General features: G+C 38.4%; 1 protein-coding gene across 2 annotated transcripts in view; it reads right to left on the reverse strand.

Annotated features, from left to right (window-relative positions):
* The window catches only part of LOC108628483 (neurogenic protein mastermind), an 80,927-nt gene extending 63,124 nt beyond the window's left edge, over nucleotides 1–17,803 (reverse strand). For both annotated transcript variants that reach the window (XM_018030441.2, XM_018030439.2), the window contains exon 1: nucleotides 13,915–17,803. In XM_018030441.2, the coding sequence (XP_017885930.1) occupies nucleotides 13,915–13,920 (6 nt within the window). In that variant the 5' untranslated portion in view covers nucleotides 13,921–17,803. The remainder of the gene's footprint in view (nucleotides 1–13,914) is intronic.
* Nucleotides 17,804–18,671: the final 868 nt, after the last annotated feature.

Below are 18,671 nucleotides of genomic sequence, written 5' to 3' on the forward strand. Positions count from 1 at the left end.
TTACTTCGTAATACAAAATGTTCATTGGAGTTTTAATAATAAAAACTTCCTTAAAATGTTTATACACAAAATGAATGTATAAGTATTAATTATTATATATTATTATATGTTACTAGCAATATTGAATAAGTGTCAACGTTAATATATTGCTTCGAAGGTTTCATTTGTAATACAAAGGGTCTCACTGTAGTTTTAATATAAAAAAATGTTCAATGAATAAGTAATTTAAAATTATTATAGATTATACATTGCTAGCAATATAGAATAAAATGTTAGCGTTAATGTATTGGTTTTAAGTTTTACTTTGTAAAACAAAATGTTCATCGGAGTTCTGTTCTCAAAGTGTTCGTAAGACGTGTAGGACTTAAAACTTTCATCGGTAACGCGTTGTTAAGGATATCGAATAAATACGAAGATTTACGTAATAATAAATCCAGCACACGTGTCGACTTCATTGATACAACGAGAGAGAGAGAAATAGAGGAAAGAGACTGCAGTCGCACGTGGAGAACACCAGAAGGAAAATCTCTGTTATGCAATCTTGTAGCATTTGCTCGGTAATTACTTATTGCCCTGTCACGCCATGTGACTCTTTTTTAGGCACTACTCGGAACGAAATTTCTTTACTTCGGTCCCACCCAGTCGTGGGGGTGCTGTCTGTTTCATTCAAAGGCGCTGTTCCGATGATGCCTCTGTGCTAATGCACTGTATGCGGAGGTTCTGTGATTTTTTTACACAATCTTAACTCCTCCAATTTTCGCTTTATCATAATTTATATGAGAAGGGGCAGTGGGTATTGTCCATTGCTCGGGTCTCAAACGTAGTCACCTCTGCGCGGTGAGACCTGGGTTGATATTGCTTTCAAACTCCAATTCTTGGAAACGGTAGCAAGCTACATTTCAAATTATACATTGTGCTAAGTATATCAATAATGTAATTTATGTGCTAATTAATGCTACGAAGAATTGAGAATAACAGCTGATTCAACATTTAACAGGCTATGTAAAGCAATCTCGGCGCTTACTCCAGTAGAAAATTCACTAATGCATTGTAAAAATGACTGAATGAAATAAAAATGAATGGAAATAAATGTTGGCATTTTTATTTCACGATCCTTGACCAAGTGATCAATCCTGAGAGTGGATATTTAAGATCGGGAGTCATTACTCCTTCCAACACAAATTTTTATAGATTCAAAGGAATTTCAAATAAATGAATTTTTCTTTCCATTGATTAATGAATCATATAATTAAATACAATTCAATAAAGAAGTCGAAGAGAGACTTTCTAACTCCAATGAATATTTCCATATCCCACTTAATTATGACTACTAAAATTAAGATGGATGAAATTTCCAAACCGAACAAGTTCAGGCAAAGATTGTTCTGTTTGAAAAATGAATATTTAAAGTTTTCATTAGCCATCAGTTGCCCATACAATTCTTAACTTTAAAATCTTTATCCTGTTTGACTTCTTGTACCGTAAGTAGTCTATAAAATTTTTAAGCTTAAGACTTCAACTCTGTTCGACGGTGCATTCTTTGCATTCCCAATTCCTAATTTCAGTCAACTTTATTCTAAATACGTTTTAATAGAGCTCCGACCGATGTGTTAGTTGCTAAAAAAAAAACATTACAGGGAAGTTTCTAAAATCTTCACCTTTTATGACCATCCAGTTTTAACATGAGATCTTTACCGTACTCGGTTGTTCACCATTGAGCTATGTCCTGTATAATCTATCACTAGAAGACGTAACAGAGTACTTGTTTTAGAAAATAAACATTTGTTTGGTTTCGCGAAGCTGCGATCGGATCCTGTGAAAAAGAAGCGAAGCAAGTGTTTATTCAGAGCGCGACGTCAACACTCGATAATGCGCTCACGTATTAATTTCGCCTCGGCCAATCGGCGGCTATCATGGAACACGAGTACATGTATCTACGCATATGTACAGTCGCACTCACTTACACACTCGACGATCCCAGTATAATAATTCACGAATGTACGATAGCCGTGAAATTATTCACCGCAAGCGTGGGAGATTCCATTTGTCGAGACAAAAGTACGCGCGCACGCGACAACTCGCATATCCCCCCGTGTTTAGTTGTTCCGCTATCGATATTATATTTCTCGCATCTATACTTACATCTACGTAAGTAGATTCTCTTCTACTAGTCACAGTGTTTCTCCAATTACGATCTTTTATAATTTCATTGTTAGTTTATTATAATTCTATTATCTGGAATCTATTTCCCGTCAATTTACTTATATTTTATTATTCTTTTGCAATTTACTATAAATTAGTAGAGCTATCTGTTCTTCTGTTCTTTTAATCAATCGATCACATATGGTTTATCATAAAATTGACGCACTTACTGTTTATAAAGTAACAACCAGAAATGGAACGCAGCCCCCAAATAATTGTCTCAATTTTTCAAGGGACGTATAAAAATAAAAACGTGAAGTTTTTTTAAAACAAAGTTATTTTCAAATCGTTTGATTGATATTTCATATCGAACTAGCGTACCATAAAAATTGGATCGTCCATTTATACTGCATACTGAGTGTCATACATGAGACATTGTTTTTTGTTACGTTATTTTAGTTATACCTGTATGAACGGGGAGTAAATTAAATAATCGTTCTGCCGTTTACCATTTTATTCGAAAATATTTTTGCACAAGAGAATCGCGGACACAGATCGTTAATCAAATATATTAGTGATTGTATTCGTTAAATATTTAAACAATGCGATAAAAGCTTAATCGCAGTGTTTCATGCTAGAACGGAAGACATCAAATTTCTGTATAAAAGATGTTCTTTACTGCGTAATCAATAATAAATTACAGGCTACAAGTGAATTATAGGTGGGAAATAGATCAATACTAAAATTATGGATCTAGAAACAGATCCAAGAGTCATTTAGTATTCATATGACGCTATGTAACTCTCACTTAAGAAAAGTAATAATTCAACTTGCACGATTTTATATTCTTGTGGAAAATCAGAAATATTGTAAAAACATTATTGCATATTTATTCTTTCATATCTTTTGTCATTTCCAAATAATATTATATGTAGATCTTCATTTCTGGGAATTCTGTTTTGTTTTCTTTTGGTCTTATCTTTCAATGTTTCACATTTCATCGCGTGGCACATGGTTGCTAGCTAATATCGAAATTTGAATGCCTACGCATTGTAATACGATAGGCCGAAGTACTTATTGCGATTTCTTTCGTCGGTTTCTTTCTCGTTTCCGCGTACTCCAGGTCAAGGCAACCGATAATGATCAGCAACAGTCTTTAAGAGGCCGCGAATAAAATTGTATAGCATAAAACTAACGATTCACCCTAGCCCATAGATATGTAAAAAATTTTAGTTTNGGCAGATAAATGAATTTAATAATACGAGTCATAATATTATATTATATTTATGTTTGGGATTTTTATAAGACCATAAAAAGATCTATTTATTCGTAAATAATATCCACAGTGAATGTAAAATAGTTGAAATAAATTTTCATTTCAATAACAATTTGGAAAGATATTAATTATATTTATAATAATATTTTTCAAATTTTATCTTGATATAAAATGCAGATGGATGTATTATTATGAAAATATTGTAACTTAGTATGTACTAGTTTGAAGGTAGTGGTTTGAAAGGTCGATGCAGCTTTTCCAGTATTTCAGGAAATGAACATGGCCTTTCATATAAAAAAGAATCTCCTAACCCCTGTCCCAGTCTGTAACAACTCTGACCTAACAAACTGAACACGGACATTTTCGATTGACCAAAGTAACACAAAGGAAGGGATAAATATCGGAAAAAGCGCGCATCGATCGATCACGACTTTTTCATAACGCGTGTCGATAAATTGTTCACGGGGAGAGGCTTTTCTGCAAAATATTTCACCGCCTTGGCACGACTCCCATCGGAGCGTCGGATTGATTATTGAACAAACAGCGTAATACCTAACTTACGTCCACGTCGCGACTCTGCGTTTCCATCGTGGAAAAAGATCTGGCCAGAACCCGTGTCCCACCATAACCACGCGTTCAACGAAGATAGAGCACGCAGGATAAGGGAATTTACTCTCTATCCTCGAAATATATTACTGCTCTCGACTTATCGCGATGCGCAACCTGTCTCCTACCAATATCATCCTTTTTTTCAGTGGGTAGATGTAAAATATGGGATTTTGGTCCCATTAGACTTTAGAGATTATTATTATATAAGTAGATATAACATGACGTTTTTGATAGAAGTTATTCGTTAGAAGTTACAGTTACATAAACAGTCCTAATTGTGTGTATTTTTCTATATTTTAAGAAAACTATTTTTTTTATTGTACCACTTTAATATATAATATCCTCATGTAGTCGATTTGTTTCTATACGACATTTACTATATGCGAGATCTTTTTCTTTTTAAATTAATATATGAAATGTTTGTTCTTTTTATGATATGAAATATGATAGAAAATATTGTATCTATTGATGATTCATGATCATTCGAATGTACATATATGAGGATGTAATATATATTAAAATAATACAATAAAAAAGTTAAATGTAGATTGAAAGCCGTATATAGATTAAAAATAAAAAGAGCAACTGGACGGGACGCGTTTTATTTGAGAAACGTTCCACGGGACGGATAAATATTCATTAGAACGAGTGGGTTACACAGCCGCCGGGATTATTCCTAGTTATCATTTATTCATCTGTGTCATCAGCGACGGCCGCGCAGGAGGTTTAATTAAAAAAGATAGGTTCCATCCTGTCGGCCGTGGGGTGCGAATTTCTTCGCTGGGCATGGAATGGGCTTCATGTTCACAACTGCACTGGCAATTTTATATATTTACGGAAATATTAAATTGCACAGAAAATAAAATAGAATGAATCCATACATACATATAGGGTGAGTCAATACGAAGTACCAAATACAATGACTTCTTGTTTAATAATTTTATTAAAACATATATGTGAAGTGGTTATATGATGAAAATCAATAAAGGTATATATTTTTGCATTTTGACAAATTCAAATATACTTTTCTCAGCCTTTATAAATAATAAAATGAATGACTAGTAAACGATTTTAAATGATATTTCTTATTAATTCACCCATAATATGTATATAGGTATTTGAAATTTACGTGGCCCGGTTAATTGAAGACAAATGATGGTAGAAGGTATGTGGGTAAAAGAACGAAAGCCGAGGGGTTTTTAGCACCCCATCGCCCTCGCGAGGGGTTAAACGACTAGGCCAAAGAACCGATTTTTCCTACGTGCTATCAGATATCGATTTCCCTTCACCCTCGACCGGGGTAAAGGTAACTTTGCATTGAAGTTGCGTACAAAGAAACGGTAGCTTCCCTTCTCGACGTTTGCTTTCTTTCTTCGAAAAAGAACGGAGTTTCAGATGAAAGATCAGCCGGTTTTATATCAACTCTGCTTACAGTTTTGAGAGAGGGCAAACAGAAACTGTTTTATTAAAAATTGCTTTATCAAGAAAAACACGTGTCGCGATGCGTTTCCTTGGTTTCGCAGCGTTATCGATCAAGTATTATGGAAGCCGTACTTGTAGCTGTCGGATATATCACAGCGAGTATCTTTAATTAGCAGCGAACGACAAAATATTAGATACTAGTTTCTATCCAGAGCAACCTATTCACGAAACACCTTAATAATAAATGTAATTTATACAAGTTTACAGACTATGAAAAATTACTATGTATGTAATAAAATATACAGAGCATATAAAATACATTTTTCAAAATGATATCATAAAAGTTTTATGTTGCATAAAGGATTGCAGTCTGTTAAGCAGCATAATAATTGCAGTAGGTTAGACCGTGATCTTGTCCGTGAAGTTTCACCATTTCTATACAAAAAAGAAACAAAAATGTTGTCCCTGCTGGAGTTGATCTCGGTGGGTAAGTTTTCGCGAGGCGACGGAGTCTTAAAGACCAGAAACTTCGTGTGAACGTGCCACTTCATGTTTCGATACAGATATACATCCCCAAATGTAATATATAAATATAATAACTATAACCAGACAAATTATTAACAATTTCAATGAAATGATATTTCAAATAAATTTACTCTTGAAATTTGCCAATTCTTTCTTCTATTAGAGCTTATCATCAACAGGAGTCACTAACACTAATTGTATGTCTCAAAAGTTTTTATCTATTGGGACATCTGCCATGTTTATACATGCCATGAGATGTTCACTCAAGTTGATATTTTTTTTACTCTTTTGAATTCAATTCTTTATTATAATGTAAACCAGTGCATTATTACTGTACGAATTATTGTATCAATCATTATACCAATGTATCAAATATTGAATTTAATTTTCAATAATGATGTAGGTGTATTAACTAGATTTACTATAACTTGGATTCTTAAGACAGAAATTAGTAAGGATCAGTAATTAAACAATAATAAGAGTATCGTATTACAAGACATCGTGGGGTGATAAATTGACTACATCTAGGAAAAACCCTGATTCTATTGAGAGAGATGCTAAATGACTTTGACGATTATGTGGCTTAATAATAAGAATCTTTACTAACTGTGGTTCGGAAAAAATGAAGACCATGATGTAAGGAGATAAGGTAGAACTTACTTTACGTTTTCTTTTAAGGTATTAGCATTTATAGTTGAAGAAAGCAATGCAAGACACAATTTTCCCGAAAAGTGACTTACACCATTATAACTTTCATCCCTTTATATAAATTTTCTATCATGAGTTCCCGTACCTCACAGGGTACGCTGTGTCTGTGCCCGTCATGGTAGGGCTCTTTGCACTGGTCTGGGTAAATGAGAGCTAAGGTAGCTGAGAAACGCTCGCACGCAAGCATCCACCGCTGTTTTCCTCCTCGCGAGGACTCCAGCGTGGAGAAAGAGGGCCGACGAGGTTGCGGAGGGTGGAGGACGCGTAAAACCTCCGGCCGCAGATCGATAGGAAGGTCGGAGGTGTGTCGTGTCTGTTAGACTTTGGCCCCGATTACGTAACCAGCCACGAGGTCTGGCCGATCCGCCTGGAAAATCTTCTGGCGATCGCCGATTCAACCCTTATTTAACGTGTATATCACAAGTAATTCATTTGTTCATTTCCCGTGCATTAGCCAAGTAAGGTAGATGTCCCAATCTCTGTTCAAATCATAATTTTTACTCACTAGCTCAGTGTTGTATAATTTTAACCCCTTCCGGTAAAATAACGAATATAGCTCGTCATTGGGTTTATTATTAAATCGTACCGGAAAGGGTTAAAATAACTCAGAGACTGAGTCTCAGACACAATTCTTTTTATTATTGATTAAATCTCATTTTAGCCGGTAGAATCACTCTTTAAAATTTTTCCCATCAGTAGCCGAGCATCCTGTATATGTATACATATGTATATTACACATTGTACTATGCATTATACATACATAAATTTGCAAGTTTAAACATACAAACCGGAATGTTTCTTCAATAATTGGAAGGAACTGAGACATTTTTTGAGTAAACAATGAGAAAAATGACGCGCGACCTTGTAATTATTCATCGCGATCTCATCGAGCTACTGTGGAACATGTTAGATAGAAACGGCGAGCGACGTTATCCGCGAAGATAAATTATAATTATAGAACGAAACGGACGAAGGAATGTATCATCAGCATGAATGGTATGTATCAGCTCGGAAAATTCCATGAACTTCCCGACGAACGAGTGTCGAAATCGCAAGAATATACAATAAACTGCGAACAATTCATCAACGCAAAAGGGAAAGAATCCAAGAGATGTGCAAAGGAGAAAACTGCATTAACATATTTTATACGATAAATAGTGAAATGATCAGGCGTGTACAGAGACAGAAGATTTATGTATCAAGAATGCAAGATATGAAGTGCTTCAGGTTTTATTATTGCATGAACAAATTTTATTCAAAATCAATCAAGACAAAAATTGAGACTAAACGATTGAATCTTTATTAGCACAACGAACTTATTAGTAGGCTGCACGGTTTAGTACTTTTACAGAAGAGAACAGTATCATCGTGTATCATTTGTTCTCTCTTCTAATAAGAGTTCAATAATATTTGTAATTATAGTCAAAAATAATAATTGCATCTGTAAAACTTTTTAGAAAAATTGTATCTACAGAAGATCTAAAAATCTAATAATCAAGAAATAGAAGTATAATACATTGTTATTTTACACGGATACAAAAATTCTTATTTACATTCCATTTTCTGCATTTACATTACAAAAGGTTTATTCTGCATATAAATCTGCGGTCTATTAGGATGTAAAAGCAAACATGTAAAGAACATGGAAGACATCCAGTGTCTCAATATATGAATAAAGACTTTAGTTTTTAATTGATATTCACGCGTATATGTTCTGAGAAATGCTTGTCTAACGCTACACTATCAGATCCCGTTTCGTCTATCGGTTTTTGAGTCGGATTCGGCTCTCTGCATCAACGATACCCCGCTACGAGGCTAAATATATCGGCACAGACTCACGGTGGCTATCGACAGAACAAGAAAGACGCTGAAATCTCGTTTAAAGCGTAGCCTAATAACGCGGCAAGGTCGACCGAGCGTATTTTGGTGCCTCGAATCGAGAGGAGCGCACCTACCTACGGAATTAATATCAGGTTTGTTTGAACGACACGATTAACAGACGTAAACGGGAATCTCTAGCTGCAAAATTATCAATCGTTTCAGACTTGTTTTCATACCTTGTAATTTGCTTTCTGAAAACATGTTTAGGATGATGATTTTGAATTTTATGTGTAGATTATAAAACGAATTCAAATTACTAATACCTGATACTTATTTGATCAATCAAAAGCAATCTTAAAGACAATAATTAATATCCAATCAATAATGTTCGTAGTTGGTACAAAATTATGAATCTGCCTTCAAGGTATTTCTGATGTATCAAATACTAATTATCAAGTGAAATCTTGAATGGAAAAATGAAATAAAGCTAAATCTTGAATGGGAGATCAACCAAACAATACATGAAATTTGATGAATTGTAGAAATTTCTCCAGGCCATTAAATCAATATTTCATTAATTGGTATTACATAACAGTTATGATAATTAATAAATCAGTAAGATATCTAAATTAAATAGAATCTAAAGTACATAACACGTAGTATGTTTCTTAAATATGTGATGTGCAATACGTTACATTGTGCGTTTCATAAATGTATAATAATTTGTCTTGTATTGGAAGGTGTTCTTGCTTTATCGGTTTTATCATCTATGCGTGGAAGTAGTCTGTTTTCTCCGGTTCGCTCCGGCTATTCTCTTTACAGCGAGTTATTTAAGTGTTACCTGAGACGCGACACCGAGTGATTTCATCTTCTTCCCTATGGAATTACCCGCTTAAACACGTCGCAGTACACTTCGAGGACTCCTTCTCGTGACAACTTTTATCTTTAATTCAGAACTCTCTTATTGCAAAAATTAATACTCTCATCTATTCATAAAAAAAAGTTAAAACTTCTCAGAAAGAGATAAATTATTTACAGATTTTATTAATATAAGATTGCTATTATATGACATTTAGTTCCACCAAAAATTTGAGTAGTATGCACTTATAAAAGCGCATACAATATCATTTCACTATACATATTTCTCTATAGATCATCAACAGTAAAATCTGTATCACAAAATCTACAGCCTACTTGTTCGTTTCTGTTTCAAATGAGACTTGGTCTCAAATTGTGTACGCATGTCGCTTGAGTCACCGGTTACCGAAATTCGATTAGGTAACTCGTATTAAGTGGACGAGAACATTTTCTGGTATATTATTCAAAAGGAATGCGAGAGAAGATGAAAGCATGAACTTGGCACCTGTGCCATTTTTCTGCACCATTCTATTATAATATTTCCTGACCCACTTCCAAGATACTCTACTGAAAACCTTGATCTCCCTCTACTTTATACATGTAGATGCACGGTAATTGTGATTCTTTTTCTTTGTTATCTAAAAACCTACCCTGGAACTAATCAGAACCTGGACCAAACTTGATCTACAGTAATCTTAGTTATACTATTTTCTCCTTCTTTTACATTTAAACTACAAATTTGATGTTTGTACCTTGTAAAAGATATAAAAATAATACCAACGACGTACAAAAAATTAAAAGTGAAATGCATGTTATAATTATTAAGTAATAAAAATATTCCTATCTAAATTATCATAACAAATGTTGCTTTCTGCATAACAATCTGCAGTCTGTTTATATTATTGATGGAAGATGCGAAACTTAATTCAAGATAGAAGCTAACGAGAATCCTGCGTGCTGGACTAAAGACGTGCAAATAACAAAGGATTTTGGAGCTGTTATCAAGTCGTTCGTGGACCAACGGAATGAATTCGTTCCCTCTCGATGGCCACCCACGTGTTTCTAAAATAAATTACACCGCAGCGGGCAAACAGGTTTATTACTGGTTCGCGAATTGGAGCGACTAAGAACCGATCCCCTCGTGCCCGTAAATGTCCAAATATTCTTAGTTCAATTTAAGTAATTATGGACCCTTGCAATTGCAGTTTCATTTTGTCACAAACGAGACTTGTTACTTCTTGCGTTCGTAACTTGTTCACACAGTAACACAATTGTTGTGAGTATGTATATTGTATGTATATTTTCACCTGTGAACTGTAATTTACATTTCGATATACATGTATATAATCTATACTGTTAAGAAAAAAAGTTTAACGCAAAAGAAATGATTGTAATCTAGCGAACTACACATGTGTTGAATGAAACACAATCCGTCAAGGACGTGGACGATTAATATACTTCTTAAAACTGATAAGCGAATCTAAGATTCATTTGAAAATCAAAGTTGATCAATTTCTTTTAGATACAGATTATGTTTAACATATTTAAAATAATTAACGCAACTATTTCGTCATTTAGTACTACTGTTTAGTAGCTGGCGATGCAAAGACTGTGTCGTAAAAACTGTTGAAAATATATTCATTGATTACTGGTAACAAAATAGATCAGAATGTATTAACAAGTCTAATGACACTTTTTGTATACTATATTTACTATATTTCTATTTTTGTATATGTATTTGAGTACAAATTTACTGTTGATGCAGTTTGTTATAAAATAATATTCTGAATAGAAAATTGAATTTCATAGTTTCTAAGAAAACCGCATTTTCATTGAATAATTTTGCATCGGTGTACGTACGAAGTCACGGTGTAATAAATACGTCCCTATTATGCTCTAAGAGACAAGCACCGCAATTTCAATACAAACAACTATGATGATTGTGCGCAGTGCAATACAGTTACGGCGGTCAGACGTTTCCGGTTTATTCGAATCCTCCGCTTCGGAGAGATCAACGAGTTAGAAAGACGCGCGATAGACGTAGGCTAGTTTCACGACATAAAATAGTTAATGGTATTAGTGATTGTTTTCTTCTAGATAAATTTAATAGGATGTGTGTAATATTATTAAACAACTCTATAGTATAACAATTATCCAATTTGTACTCTTCATTTACGCGAATGGAATCTGCGTTGGTTCGATATGAAAAAGAGCTTACTATTAAATTTTATTATCATCTTGTCGGAAATGTTATTTATGATTATGCATACATAATTGTGTCTTTTTACTTCTTTGCGTATGTTCCTTGGAATGTTACTTTGCAATGTTAAAATTGCAATTACAGTAGTGATTTTTCAAAGACACAATCCATAATAAAATCCATTAAATTGAGACTTGGACGAGATTACGTATATCCAGTAGGTTCTCAAAGCCGATTTTCTTAAAAATAAAATTTCAAATGAAAAAATTTTGTTCTATATTTTCAACTTATTTGTTTACATAGAGTCACCCCATTCCTATACCTCCCTCTTAATAGAAAAAGAAGAAATTCTCGCACTCATTTTCTTTTTCTTAATTACCTGGGCCAAAGTCTCTCACTTGGGCGCTCCGATTATTCTCATATGCCTATGTTTCCTTAGAGCAGATACTCTATATGTATGTTCCCTACTTATAACGACTATACTTGCGATCAAAATATGTTGGATCAAATCCATTATCCAAAATCCATAAGGTATGATATAATTCGAACTTATGACAGACTAGATTATTGGTGTGAAGCAGGTCTTTATCGTACGTTCCATATCGCGAAGATGGTTGAAGCATGCCGGGATTCCTCGCGTCGATGCTCGATAGAGCGATACGGCGCACGACAGGCTATAGAACAGAGTTTCGGCTGTTTCCGTGGCTCCGCTCGGCGCGACTCGGCCCGGCACGGCGCAACGCGTGTAATCAAGCGGTATAAATAATTCCGTGGCGCAGCCATGAGCCGGCCACCCGAGAGCGAAGCGGCTCGTTCCCCTGTTATGACACGTCGGAATCGGGACGCCTCGTCGCGCGCGTGACGACAAATCGACCAACCCTCTCCGTCATGAAACAGACGGCTACCTTTACCGAGAAATCGACTAATCGCCGTTTGCTTTACACGATATTAACTTCAGAGATACATGTACAGGTCCTTTTTGAATAATCCTTTCAAGTTTCGTTTAATTTCAATTTGTAAAATCAATATTATAGCAATTTTAGTCGATAAGAGTATATTAAAAATTTTATAGTGCTTATCTCTTTTAATTAACTCATGAAAATCGTTAAGCTATCTTTATGATACTTTGAAACTTACTTAACTAGATCCTAAATATTTCTTTCGAATTTTATCCAATTCAAATCGATAGCAATAGGGCTTATTCCAATCTACATTCGCATTTAGAAAATCCAAGATAAGATCAGTAGGAAGGCCATTGGCTTCGCTCTTGGAACGTCAAGATCGCATGCACACACGTAGAACAATAGATTGGCCGCCGTCTAACGGCTTCTAGCGGTCGGACGACCGATAATAGGGGCATGAAGCGCGAGCGGACATTCCGCATTTCCCTGTCCCAGGTTCCGTTGCACTAATCACCGGTTCGCGATCCGGGGCGTCAGTCAGAATTGGCTGGTCATGGACAGTAATCAGGCTCGACTTAGTATTTAGGACAACAAGTTGTATATACCAATCAAAGCCTTATTTTTCACTTGCCATTAAAAAAACAAGTGGCCTACCGTAACATTACGGGAGGACTCGTAGCCCACATACAATACATAATCGGCTAAAAAGGGTGCGAAAACGCGACGGCGAGTTACGTTCGATTTTTCGTCGATTTTTGGGGAAGGTTTGAATCATTTTTATCGTACCGGAACTTTCGTTATCTGGTGACATTTCGTGCGCGCTTCGAGTTACCAGCAGACACAGGAGATAAACAAAAAAATTCAGGAATCGATACCCTTTATCTCCGTGTTGCCGTTGGACACCGACTCGGAAAACCTGTCGTTGATTTTTTTTCACCCAAACCCTTTGACGCCAACTCCAAATTATTAACGCGTTGTCGTTTAATCCCCAGTTTAAATGGAACGACCGATATTTATTAACTTTTAACGCTTGGACTAAAATTAATTGCAAATCCAGTTTTGTTTGTGATCAAATAACAAAACAGGGTACATGCCGATTTACGATGTTTAAATTAACAGAATATTGAGAATTATCAGAATATTGAGCTGTCTATGGGAATTTTATATTAGTATGCGTAGGAATAAATACCATTACATTTTTGTATCATTATATGTAATAAAAAGGATATTAGAAAATTTCACGCAATTATTCATCTGCTGAGTTCTATTGATAGTAGAATTAAGAATTAAAATTCTACTATTAAGTCAAGCTTTTAAAAAGATGTACATAAATTTCTAGTATCTGTGGTTATCTAATTGAACTTCTGACTTTCATAACCAAATACTTTTACCATTACTCTACAATGCTACAAATACCATTAGATTACGTACGAGTTTTAAAATGAACATACCATCATTCCAGGTAGTTTAATGGTGCACGATAGTGAGAAGTATCCTCGTTACAGGGGGGCCACCCGGGCCTGTGGCCCTGGTTGGTGGGAGCCCACCATGCCCCTTCGCCGATCTTCTCCTCGTTAATTAAACGATTCTCACTAATACACTAACTATTCTCTCTCGGTACGATGATACACAGATGCGCCGTTACTGATCCATGTTTTCTTTCATCGATTCTCTCAACGAAACTTGAAAATCATTTTGCAAACCACCAGCCGGCGTGCGTACTTTCTCTTTCCGTCGCGTCTTCCGCGCTTTCCCACCACCGCCGACTTCTCTCGCGTGTAACCAAGTCGAATACACGATCGATAAACACCGTTCGGTTAAACTTTTGTCAAGAGTCACGCAAAAACACTTCTTCGACTCATTCTACTATATATTGTTTGGAAAAATGTACACGACTGCACACCCCTTATCTTGCCTTTAGAACTTTACAGCACTTGACTCATCCTAAATCTTTCGGGGAGGGTACACCCCTTGTCTTAAACACTTCACAACATTTAACATGTCCTTCGATAAGTACGATCCGAGCAAACTTTTTCTCGCGTGCGATTATCACGTCACAGAAACATTTAGTCGACTCATTGTATTATAAAGAGTACCCCTTGTTTTTAACACTTTACGACAAACTGTATTTTTCTTGTCTTTCCTCGCGGTTTACAGCATGCGACTCATCTCAAATTGTTTGAGGAAGGATACACCTCTGTCTTTAACACTTCAGAAACGCGAACTTTACAGCAAAATTTCTTCCCTGCTTTCTTATGTTACATGTAACTGTACACAACGCTTCGATGCCCGTATGATAATCGTAATGCCCTTCCTTCATCACTTCGACCAGCGAACGAGGCCGAGTCGAGAACGTTGTTATAATACTCTCGACGGCAACGTCGAACGTCACGCAACCAGCGAGAAAAAGACGCCGGGAATAGAATCTTCGCTCCCGTGTCCCCTGACCGGCATATCACCACCGTTTTGCGCCGTGACGACGACGACGACCACGCGAGTCCGCTCGAATCCGCGGGCCGAAATTCGCTGCTACTCGAAACGAGTTTGCGTGCCGCATATCGGTTCCGTGACCTCTAACCTCTCTCTTTCCTCCTTTCACCCTGGTGTTCCGTCTCCGTCGCCTCCGATGCGACTGACAGATAACGTACGTATTAATAGATAACGCTCGCTTCGAAAAACACTCGTCTCGCCGCTCGCATTTTTATTTACCACTAGTCGTGCACTCTCGGAAATTATTCTCTTAATGTTTTTCGAAGGGTAACACACGCGTCCGTGTCGATTTCACACTGTTTCCGCAATATCTCCACGAACACATTTTAGGGGTTAGGTTTTCTCGACTCGTTTCCGGTCCTTGTCACTGCATGGATTGGTAAGAAAGGTGGGTGTTCGCTTATTTCCCACAACGTCACGATGACAATATTGAATCGACAATTACGATTGTTAGATGGAGATTAACCTTGGAACTTTCTTGGAATCACGTCGATTCGATTTTCCCTCGTAAATCGTCAACAGGTGGTTCGAGAATGTTGACTTGACGAGCGTACGGGGACAAGAACCTCCGCGAACTAATTCAATCAATCGGATCGTACGAATTCGAGAATTCCTGCGGAACGAGCGGGAGAGCACGCACGAACAGCTGATCACACCATGCACTCGCTCTCTTTCTCTCTTCACCTATGGACGAAGAAAGAGACAGATCTCGTTTCAGAGCAGGGAAAGTCAAGTCTCGATGCCGAATAAAATTTCTGCTTTTTCTTCTGTCTGATCGGTCACACCGAAATATCTGCTTTATTTTTGATCGTGACGAATCTTTATCTTAAAAGCGTGTGCCATCTTCGCGCACTGGTCACACTCTATGCAAAAGTTGCACTCGAACTGAAGCCTGTGTATCTTGTAACCTCTGTGAACGCGTCGCACGTGTGCTTCGCACGTATTACGATAACTCCGTTCCTACTCTTTCTCTCGGCTATCTTTTGCTTCCCTTTTTGTCGGTTCTTCGCCGCGGAGAGACTGGACTATTTTTGTTTCGATGGAAGTAACGGCGGTAGTAGCACGCGTCAGCTCCCCCACTCTTTATCTCGTTCCTTCTTCTTCTCCTCGCCACTCGTTTCTCTTCCTCGTCCTCGTCGTCGTCCCCGTCTTCGTCCCTTTGTTCTCTTTGCTTACAATGCACCGATCGAGGTGCACGTCGCCCCCCTGGCGGTTGACGAACGCCGGAAAGAAGAGGAAGAGGTGGAAGGCGACCGGGTTCTTTCATACGCGAACATCGGCCGGCGACTCGCTCCTGTTGCGATGTCGCGAGGATTCACCTAAATTCAAACTTCCTTGAGAATGCTCGAGCTTCGATCCCGAGGCGAGCCACGCAGCGTTGTCGATGCTTAACGACAAATTCTATCTGTATTGTTCTTTCTTTCGATACTCTGAATATTAGCAATTTAGCAGGAAAACTACTTTAATTTTAGATCCTGTCGAGATTTGCCTTGACCAAAGAAGAGGGATAGTCGAAGACAAAGAAAGAGAAGAGAAGGCCGGTGGAACGCGGAAAGCTGCACAGGAGAGAGGAGAAAGAGCAAGGACCTCTTCGTGTTGCTCATCCTATCGAAGTCCGCGAGCGATTGACTCCCGAGTCCCGCGCGTCCCGAGCCGCGGCACGCGTGTGCATGGGAGGGGATTCCTGCGGGAGGAGGCACCCGTGGAATGAGGGGAGATCGGGTGCCAGGGGTGGGGTTCCGAGGGGGAATCGGTAGAACGGTAGGTAACGCCGAAGGGGGAAAAGAGGCGGGGAGGTAGAACGGAACGTCGACGGCCAGGCGGAGAGGGTGGGTGTATGGCGCGTGCCACTACACGCTAGCAGGTGGAGTGCGCGTGCCCAGAAATCTCGTTCCCTTCCCTCGCCCTCCTAACGGATCGTTCTTTCCTGACTTCGTTCTCTCTCGTCCGTCTCAGCTCGTTCCTCTATTTTTATTCGTGCCACTTTTTCGTTCTATCCTGCCAACCGTCCTCCCTATTTCTCTTCTACTTCGCCGCAGTGGTTAAGTCGCTTCGCGAATGATACCAGGTACAAGTTTCTTCGACCATTATTATTCTCTTCTTCCTTTCCTTCTTCCCGTCGTTATTATTCCGTTTCTTGCTGTTTCGCGATTAATTCGCCATGGTCCATTTTGCTCTCGATCACACGCTAGCAGTAATCGTTTAATTTTTCGATTGTCTTGCTTTTCGTTTTTGATCAGCTGTTTCGAAGAAGCTCGCGTCCTTGAAGCAATTCGTATCCGCGGCTGGCAACGACTCGAAACGCGATCAGCGGGACATCGTAATTTTAACTCGTCGCACGATTCGAAGATTCCCGCAGTCATAATATTTACGCTACGCAGTCAGGTTATTCTCGTAAGCCCGATAAGAGTTGCTAACGAAAGTCTCGGCTGCGATAACCGTCGAGGGCACGGAGCCAAGTCACCGAGTGACAAATTCCCAGCTTTGTAATAAGTATCCACGAATCTTAGAAACGGTACGCGTTCTTATACTCCTTATCGGCGACTCGCCTCCAGTCGAGGAATATTAACGAAGTCTAACTAGAACAAAATTTTTCCTAGCTACAATATACATTTTGTCGCTTCTGCGATATCACTTTTAAGTTTCAATGTCAGCCTTAGTACGCGTTTACACTGCACTCGGGTGAGGAAGACCATAAAATTATTCTCCGATTCATCCAGCGAGACGCGCGACGCTTCGGCAACTAGCGTCACGTAGTACGGACGCGAAGCTGTCACGGAGCTGCGCGCACGTGGTTTGCAGGGAGCGCGAAAGAACAACAAACCCCATACAGCGAACCAGACGCCCCGAGGAGTCGCCAGCCACTGACTCTCTCGACTCGATTCCGTTCGAGTTCGGCTCAGTTCGAGTGGCCTCGCCTTGGTTCGTCTCCCCGCCCCGCTGCTCGTCCCGTTTCGCGTCGTGTCGTGTCGCGTCGCGTCGTCGTCCGAACTCGTGCCGTACCGTCCCGTTCTGCGACGACGACACGCCGCACGCGTTCGGCTACACTCGGTCCTGACGCGACGTCGACTCCGCGCTCCAATCGTTCCGATGGGTGCTCTGTCTCTCTGCCCGTGTTTTAATTCGACCGATTACCCACAGAACCTCACCGTTCTTCCAACGGTAACTGTACCGCAACGCGACTATCATAATTACGCTGACCATACGTCTTTCAGTTAAGAGGCCTGCTTTATTTCATCTGTTTGCCCTATACATTTATTGGTTTTCCAAAATAGCCATTTTCTCCCCTGTTTATGTTGAATTTACCCCTATTTCGAATGCAGTTACTTAAAAATATTTATTAAAATTGCTACAACCAGAATTAACTGGTGCCCAAAAATGAAGTTTAACGGATATGAATTAGTATGACAAAAGTTTTGTCCAATGCTTTTTTACGATCATTGATTGAAGATCCTTTAAAGATTGAGACAACGTCAAGTTTGCGAGGGCGATTTAAAAGCGAGTACCGTGAGTGCAGCAGACTTTTAGACAGGCGCATTCGCGGCACGTCGGCACCACAACCTCCGCCGTCACTTGGTTGTTGCGTCATCACGGTTTCACAGTGCGCCGCGCCGAGATTCGACGAGAACGGAACGAGAACGAGCGACGACGCATCAGTATCTCTCGCTACGCTTACACTTATTACAGGCCCAGTGATGCTCAACCCAACTCCAAATTT

The sequence above is a fragment of the Ceratina calcarata genome, unplaced genomic scaffold (genome assembly GCF_001652005.2).
Source record: "Ceratina calcarata isolate Rehan_Ccalc_2016 unplaced genomic scaffold, ASM165200v1 scaffold525.2, whole genome shotgun sequence".
NCBI lineage: Eukaryota > Metazoa > Arthropoda > Insecta > Hymenoptera > Apidae > Ceratina > Ceratina calcarata.